Source organism: Guillardia theta, assembly GCF_000315625.1.
Source record: "Guillardia theta CCMP2712 unplaced genomic scaffold GUITHscaffold_140, whole genome shotgun sequence".
Classification (NCBI taxonomy): Eukaryota; class Cryptophyceae; order Pyrenomonadales; family Geminigeraceae; genus Guillardia; species Guillardia theta.
The window spans coordinates 133,645-141,598 of record NW_005434534.1 but is presented as its reverse complement, the minus strand read 5'-3'; the positions used below and the strand labels follow the sequence as shown (position 1 = coordinate 141,598).

The following is a 7,954-nucleotide window of genomic DNA, read 5'->3' as shown; positions in this document are numbered from 1 at the left end:
AGACAACACGAGAGTATCGCATGGAGAGCATCTGAAGTCCTTTCACTTGCTGAGACTCCTCCTCCTCTCCCTCCTCCTCCTCCTCCTTCATGCCGACGCTCCCCTTCCGCTGGCTCCTCCCCCTCCCCCTCCCCCTCCCCTTGATACCTGACATGCATTCTGAATCACCAGCAGTACCAGCACCTGACAAGTTCGACTCAGCCCAATACTTCCTCCTCCCTCCTCCCTCTCCTCCCTCTCCTCCCTCTCCTCCCTCTCCTCCCTCCTCCTCCTTTTTTCGTATTCTTTATCGGCTGCCATCCAACCTGTCCTGGATCGCCTCCATCTTTACCTCTCCCCAGCCTTCCATCAATTCATCTGCACCCTCTCCTCTATACCCCATCTCACCTCCCTGCTGTCTGCTCTCTCTGCTCTCTCTGCTCTCTCTACACTCGATCTTCTCACCAGTCCGCGTACTTGCAACACCCCAAAGATTTTTCGCTCTGCCAGGTTCTCTTTCTTAGCCTGTCACACCATCACAAGCTGCTTCTCTTTGCATGCTCTCATGCCGGTGTTGAGGCGTTCTCTCCTGACGGATTCTGTGCCGAGCTTGCCTTGAGCTGCGCAAACGTCTGTCAGATCATAGCATGACACAAACACCTCAACATCACACATCACATCACATCACATCACATCACATCACATCACATCACATCACATCACATCACATCACATCACATCACATCACATCACATCACATCACATCACATCACATCACATCACATCACATCACATCACATCACATCACATCACATCACATCACATCACATCACATCACATCACATCTCGTCTCTCTCATAATCTCACTGCTCATGTCGCTCGTACCTGAGTCTGCAATCTCACTGCATGCGCGTGGTTCGGGCATGACAGCGAACTCTGCGTTGCCAGCATCTTTTTCGGCGGTTGCACGAAGGCGGCGATGGAGGGATGGCAGCTGGCGTAAGAGGCGCGGGCGCCGTGGAATCGTTCAGTGCGGGAGAGCTGCGGATGCTGGACGAACAGGCTGAGGGAGAGAGAGACATGGGAGAGACTGAGGGAGAGGAGAAGAGAGAGGATCCCGACCGATCCTCGCATAGCTGTCAAGGCTGTTCGAACGATCCTGTGGCAGAATATAATGAGAAAATCAAGAATCGGAGAGAATTGTAATGAAACAAGTGGATTTGTGATAAATTCATGTGTCATTATCATGTTTGCTTTCCTATGATCGGCCATGTCACTTTCCTCTGCGATCTCCGGAAAAGGGGCCCTAAGGCGTCGCATTCCGTATACTATCTGCTCTTGCACTTCTATCAACTGGTTATGCTCAGGTTATGATGTCACTGATCTCTCTTAGAAGTTCTCCTTCACGATCTTCACCTCCTCGGCTCCTGGTCCATACACCTTCTACTACATCTCCTCGTGTCACCTGCCCCTTTTTCGCCCATCTTTCACTGGTTCATCTTCTGCCATTTCCTACTTCTTCTTCTCCTTCTCATATCTTCTAGATCGTCTGCTCCTCGCATCCTGTGCCTCCTTCATCCCTCTCTCTCCCCAGCTTCTCCTTCCCATCTGCCCATCCCTCAATGTGTGCATGGCGGCCGCCACGACGGTTGCCCTCTTCCCCTATCATACCATAGTCTCTCTGACTCCAGAATCTGAGTGCAACATGTCCAGCTCGGATTCGAACCGGGCACCGGGCCCGTGATCAGGCCCATGATCATGAGGGGGATGAATTTGAGCAAGAGGGGGGATGGGGGCATCCGGGAGTTTAGAATGGCCGCGGGACCATGGAATGAGAACCATGCGCTGCTGGCGCTTCGGCTTCGCCTCTCAGCGCTAGGCCTCATCCTTCTCTCCTTTGTAGCCTACTCCTTCCCGCAGCTCATTGGGGGGAAGAAGCGACACTGGCATGCGCTGATCCCGGGCGTTCTCGGCGTCCTGTTCTTGCCCTGCTCATTCGGGGTTCAGAAGGAGAGCACAAGAAAGATAGCGGCTCATGTAGCTGTCCTCGTCGCGGTGAGAAACTTCTCCATCATGATCATCATTGCCCATGCTCTCCTCCCACTTAGCAAGCTTGTGACTTGTTCCTTCTATTCGTCTTCTCATTTTTTTTACGTCTTCTTGCTGCGACAGTTGGTTGGCGTGTTCGGGGGCATCAATGGTCTGTTCAAGCTCATGCGTGTGGCCATGGGGGAGGAGATGGATAAGCTCGATGCGATCTACCTGCAAGCGGGCATGTCGCTCATTTGTACACAGTTCTTGACATTTGCAATTAGATGGTTCATGGAGAACAGAAAGAAGAAAGTTCAGAAATGATCTTGTGCTGCTGTGATGATGGAGAAGAGAAGTGTGTTATTCAGCAGGGCAGGGACAGTCATTAAAATTTACAGTAGATTCAAACCATTCTCTCTCGATGGTCGTTACAGGTTGTCCTTCATTCCTATCGGGATCCTGCGTTCAATTGGCTTCAGTCAACTGATGCGAGCGCGTGGAGCCTCACGCCAATTCTCCCAGGCCGAGCTGAACCAGAAAGTCAGGCAATGAGTCTCGTTGAGCCGCGCGCGGAGCTGCCGGAGCTCATCAGCTCGCGTCTGCCAAAAGCAGCGGGTCAAAACATGACAAGTTTAGCAATACTGCCGAGGCCTCACCAGCCCGTGATGAAACTGAACCTGAAGGTTTCTGATCCTGTCCATCATGTTGAGGTCCAGCAGCCTCGCCAGCAGGTCGAACTCTGGCGGGCAGCTGGGCTCAGAAAGGCAGAGGCTGACGCGACCAACAACCTTCTCCCTCCACGTTGAACTTGAGCAGGTCGACCCGACGGACGTCAAGCTCGTCGAAGAGACTGTCGACGCTCAGGACCTGCCTGAGGGAGTCAAGGACGAAGTTGGAGTGCTGGACGGGACCTCGACTTCTGTCACCCTCATCTCCTCCTCCTCCTCCTCCTCCTCCTCCACTTGCGAGCCCTCCGACAGCAAGTGACTCCCGACCCCTGCGGGGCGACCATGGTGTGTGAAGAGGGCTGCAAGGACAGCAGAGAGGGGAACAACCTTTGTCCAGCATCTTCATCCGCCCGCCCTTGGTCGAAATCGCCTTCCTGTGCAGCTGAACCTGACGGAGGTGTCAGCACCTCCCCATCGGACCATGTCAGCCCTCGGCAGCACCCGGGGCCGCACGTGCTGCGTCCTCTCCTCGAACATCGCCGCATGGCGCGGAAGGGGCTCGAACGCGTGCACCTGGCAGCGGAAGCGACTGCAGAGCGATGACAAGGTGCCTGGGGCCGGCCAACAACTCACGTGAAGATGCTGGAAGACCAGTCGCCGGCATGCGCTCCGACGTCCACGACGATGCTCTACGAGTAGAGAAGGTTCAAAAGGCCGCCTCAGCCCCTCTGAGTTACATGCTCGTCGAGTTGGTCTCGGTACGAGAGGATTCGGAAAGTTTCGTCTCCTGCCAAAGCCCTAAGCAAGTAGGGAGGGGCAGGGAGGAAGCGCGCTGACCTCGCTGCTTGTGCCAGTCATCAAGAGTGTGTCCCACGTTGAACGAGTCCTTCCTGCCTCCCTCATCACGCCACCAGCCCTGCCTCACGGCACTCACCGGGAGCAGAACATGGAGGTGTCAACTTCAGGGACGAGGTGAGTGGTAGTGTCGATAGTTCTCAGACCCTCCGGCCCTGTCTCCGTCCTGTCCTGCTCTTGCCCACCTTGAATATCCTGCTTGGCTACAACCTGCTGCCTCCTTGAGATCTGAGTGCCCATGCTCCCTCCCCCACCTTGACGAAACTCCGAACAACAGCTATGATTCCGTCTTGAAGCGTCTCGACCTCCACACGGAATGGAAGCCTGAGGAGCAACTCGAGTGAGGGCGAGAGCATCTACCGGCTGACAGCCCTCACAGCCCAGCTTTCGGGAGGTACGCCACCGTCACCTGGAGCAGAGCTTTGTCTGGGCTGCCAAGGGCTGAGAACCCTTAGTGAGAAAAAGCTCGTCATGGGCGAGCACTGACATCAGACCTGGAAGTTTCAGCTCTGGTGAAGCCTGAAAGGATCTTTCTAGCCCGACAACAACCTTGACTGCCACTGAGTCATCGCTCTTCTTCGGCCTGACCCTCCTCTCGGCACCCGATAGAGAAGTGGAGGTGAAGGTCTGCCGATTCAGGGCCATCTGGACCTCTACGGGCTCCCCTTCTACGACTCTGCTCGCGCGTCAAGGGGAAGGAGGGAGGAGAAGGTTGACATTGACTTGACGTACCTCTGACCATAACTAGGATAGAGCAAAGTTGCTCCGTCCTCTTGGAGTTGCGCTGCGGGTGAGGTGAGGAATTTCAACTTTTGGTATCAGCTTATACCTGGGAGGAGATGGAAGGGGAGTTCGGCGAGGGAGGAGAAGGACTCTATACTCTGAGACGTTGTCTCCTTCCCTTCTTCCTCTACCCAAATCACCAACGAACCGATATGCTTGTTCCCTATCGAGAGCGTCCGAGATGATAACAGGTATTTCATTTCCCAAGTCCCTTCGTCTACATCCTTCTGACATTGCTCCGATGTAGGTTCTTGTGTATGCACGCTACTCGAGGTCTTCCTCTCTATCACAATGTTTGTTTCGTACCACTGAGTTATCTCAAACGAGATCGTTCGATCCAACCACGGATTCTCCTCGAACGGTCGAGAAAAAGAAAAGTTGGCCATGGGATCGCCGTCGATGAACAAAGTCCCAGACACGCCGAGGAGGTGGTGCGAAGGCTCCACGGGCTGCTGAGAGGAAGGGGGGTCCTTCTTGCTGCCATCCACATCACAGCTCACACGGAAACGGAAGTCGAGATCGTCTCCGAGGAAGAACAGGGTTGGTAGCCAGGGACTGTCATTGGGTTGTATGATCTCCACGAAGCATCGCGACCCGTTGACCATGGCGATCTTCTGCTTCCAGGCATCTACATCGACGTCTCTCCCCTCCTCTTCGATCGTCGTTCCCATCCCCAGCGCCATACTCAGCAGCACCGCACCAGCAACTGCACCATACCGCATCTCCCCGACAGTACTGCCCTCTCCTTGGTGAGGCGGACTCGGATTAGACGATATATCTGGGGTGGTGGGGCTGGGTAAAGTACCCCCTCCGTCAAAGCTGTCTTTGTAGGATATCACAGGGGTGATCCGGGAGGTAAGACGGTGGGTGGGGTAGTCCTCTAAGATAACGGCGAAAGGGAGGGGCTCGATGGCGACGAGCGTGGCGGTGATGAGGAGGAGAGACGAGAAGGAGGAGAGACGAGAAGGTGAGGTGAGGTGAGGTGAGGTGAGTTGAGGTGAGGAGGAGTAAGAAGAGGACGAGAGCTGGTGTGAGCACAGGAGTTAGGAGACGAAGGAGCAAGGCCAGAGCTGATGGCGAGCGCGGGACAGGCGCGTATTTCCCAGTGATCGCTGTGGTTGGAGGAGAAGGAAAGAAACAAGGAAGTCGCAATGAGGGGAAGATCTCCTATGATCGCTCAAGTCGATGATGTGTCGCTCGGAAGACATGAAAATTCGAGGATTCTCAATGATGTGTCTGATAGCAAGGCAATGGACCAAGACGCCTCACAAGGGTCCCCGACCTCCTCGTCTCGCCGGGTTCCCTGGAGACCTCGAACGGCCGGCAGTCCATCGCCCTCCTTGCGAGGAGTCTCTCCTCTCCGGGGGTCTGTGGGAGTGAACGGAAGCAACAGGCGAGAAGTGTACCTAGAGACACAGAACTTGAGCAAGCTAGCAGGGGAGAGAAGGGAGATTTGTACCCTCTCCAAGGTCCATGACTCGCTGACCAAGAAGCTGAGGGCGACAGAGGAACAGTACGAGGCGTGCAAGACGGACCTGCGGCAGACTAGAGCATGCCTGGACAAGATGGAGCGGGAGAACATGGACCTGAGCCGTCGGCTGGAGGAAAGCGCTATGGAGCGACACAGGCTGCAGCAGAAGGCCAAAGAGTCTTCCGAGCTGGCGGAGAAGCTAGAGTGCAAGCTCAAGGTGGTGATCAATCAGCGGGGGCATGCGGTGATAGAGAAGGAGGCGAAGGCGGCAGAGACAATGAGGAGGATGAAGGAGGAGAAGGAGAAGCTGGAGGAGCTGGTGGAGAGGCTGAAGGAGGACAAGGGGAAGCTGCATTCGGAGCTCAAGTGTATGAACGAGCTCATCACGCTCAAGGAGGAAGACTTCGGTCTGACCCTGTCGGGGAGCCCGAAGAGGAACAGAGTCTCTGTGCTGCTGCTGGTGTCGACGCTGAGGGACGACCGAGATCGGCTGATGCAGGAGAGGAAGAAGCTGGAGGAGGAGGGGAGGGAGATGAGGGAGCGGCTGGAGGAGGCTGAGATGGAGGGGAGGAGACTGAGGGAGGTGGTGTCGGACCTGAAGGTGAACAACAACATCCTGAGGGAGGAGATCGGGAGGGAGAGGGAGGCGAAGGAGACGCTGGTGAGCGAGAAGCGGCTGATGCTGCAGTACATCGAGGAGGAGATGCAGAACGTGGAGGAGATGAAGAGAAAGGTACAGGCGTACGAGGCAGAGAACGAGAAGCTGGTGGAGGAGCTCAAGGCCAGCAAGCAGGAGAGGAGCTCCACCGACCACAAGGTGCGGAGCATGGGCGAGAAGCTGAGGAGCGAGAGCAGGGAGAACTCCGACAGGATCCAGCAGCTCCTGACGCAGAAGGAGGAGCTGGAGGAGACGCTGGCAGAGCAGTACCAGCGTGCTGAGCATGCGGAGCGGCAGGTGCGGTGGAGTGAGGAGAAGGTGGAGGAGCTCAGGAAGGAAGTCGATCACCTCCACGGCGACCTCGACCAGTTGACGGAGAGGAACAGCAACTTGTCCAACGAGCTAGTGGACCTCCAGGTCTCTCGTTGACTCTGCCTGCTCTTGTCTCTTCAGCATCATCATCATCCGCATCATCTTCTTTGCTTCTTCTCCTCCCGTCCCCCCCTCCCCCCCCCGGCCTCCTCCTCCTCCTTCCCCTCCCCCTCGTCCTCCTTCCCCTCCTCGTCCTCCACCACGGCCTCCTCCTCCTCCTCCCCTTGACGTTTCCTCCTCTGCTGCTTCACTCTTCACTGCTCCGACCCCTCCTCCTCTTCCTCTGTTGTAACCCTCCTCTCGACGACTGCTCCTGTCACTCTCCACCCTACCTCCTCCCTCTTTCCCTTTGGCTGCCCCATCACGGGCTCCTCCTGCTCTTGTCCTGTTAGGTCTAGCAGAAAGTCTGACAAGGTGAGCAGGAAGCGCATGAGCGGCTCCTCCTGGCCCAACGCAAAATGGAGAGGGAAAGAGAGGAGAAGGAGGAGGAGGACGCAGAGAACAGGAGGACGCAGCGTGGTCATGCAGCGAGCAAGGGTGACACCGATGTGTCTCAAATAGCAGGAGAAGGAGAGGTGAGAAAGTGAGAGCATGTCAAGGGCGGGCGGAAGGAGGGAGGCTAGGGAGGAGGGAGGAGGGAGAAAGGTGGAGTATCTCCGCTGCAGACCTGACTGGACCTGGTCAAAGGAGATGTTGCAGCTCAGGAGGGAGTGCGAGCAGCTGAAAGAGAAGTCGGAGATCCTTGCGCGATCCAAGGCACTGCTGCAGAAGTCCATGCTCGAGCAAGTGACTTCCCTGAGAGATGAGGTAAGGAGGAGCAGGAGCGGGAGCATGTGTTTGATGTGCGTGTTCTGATTTCATTTTTAGCTTGATGTGGTGAAGCAAGAGAGGACGAAGCTCGAGCAGATGCTGTACCAGGTGAAGCCGCCATCCTCCTCCTCCCCTCCCTTTTGCTCCCCTCCTCTTTCTGCTCCTTGCTTCCCTCCCCTCCCCTTCCCTCCCCTCCCCTCCCCTCCCCTCCCTCGTCTTCCTGCCCCTTCCTCCTCTAGTGCAATCTCACCGGTGTCCTCCCCTCCCGCTGTCTTCATCCTCTCGCTCCTCTTCTGACTGCCCACAGCGAATTCACGAGGACACGAG

The 7,954-nt window shown here is 56.1% G+C and overlaps 3 protein-coding genes across 3 annotated transcripts; 2 read left to right on the top strand and 1 right to left on the bottom strand.

Annotated features, from left to right (window-relative positions):
- Nucleotides 1-1,791: 1,791 nt before the first annotated feature.
- Nucleotides 1,792-2,334, top strand: GUITHDRAFT_119152 (hypothetical protein; the record flags this gene model as incomplete). The annotated part of the gene is made up of 1 exon (XM_005821641.1): nt 1,792-2,334. One exon carries the CDS (start codon nt 1,792-1,794, stop codon nt 2,332-2,334), a length of 543 nt encoding a protein of 180 aa, XP_005821698.1.
- Nucleotides 2,335-2,458: 124 nt separating this feature from the next.
- GUITHDRAFT_119151 (hypothetical protein) lies at nt 2,459-4,999 on the bottom strand (the record flags this gene model as incomplete). Its single annotated transcript, XM_005821640.1, has 17 exons — nt 2,459-2,469; nt 2,519-2,609; nt 2,667-2,749; nt 2,799-2,877; nt 2,937-3,007; nt 3,066-3,126; nt 3,180-3,267; nt 3,312-3,367; nt 3,416-3,465; nt 3,516-3,568; nt 3,613-3,743; nt 3,788-3,857; nt 3,911-3,974; nt 4,028-4,087; nt 4,136-4,209; nt 4,266-4,317; nt 4,465-4,999. 17 exons carry the CDS (start codon nt 4,997-4,999, stop codon nt 2,459-2,461), a joined length of 1,629 nt encoding a protein of 542 aa, XP_005821697.1.
- A 468-nt stretch (nt 5,000-5,467) lies between these two features.
- On the top strand, nt 5,468-6,874 carry GUITHDRAFT_119150 (hypothetical protein; the record flags this gene model as incomplete). Its single annotated transcript, XM_005821639.1, has 1 exon — nt 5,468-6,874. One exon carries the CDS (start codon nt 5,468-5,470, stop codon nt 6,872-6,874), a length of 1,407 nt encoding a protein of 468 aa, XP_005821696.1.
- Between the last annotated feature and the right edge of the window lie 1,080 nt (nt 6,875-7,954).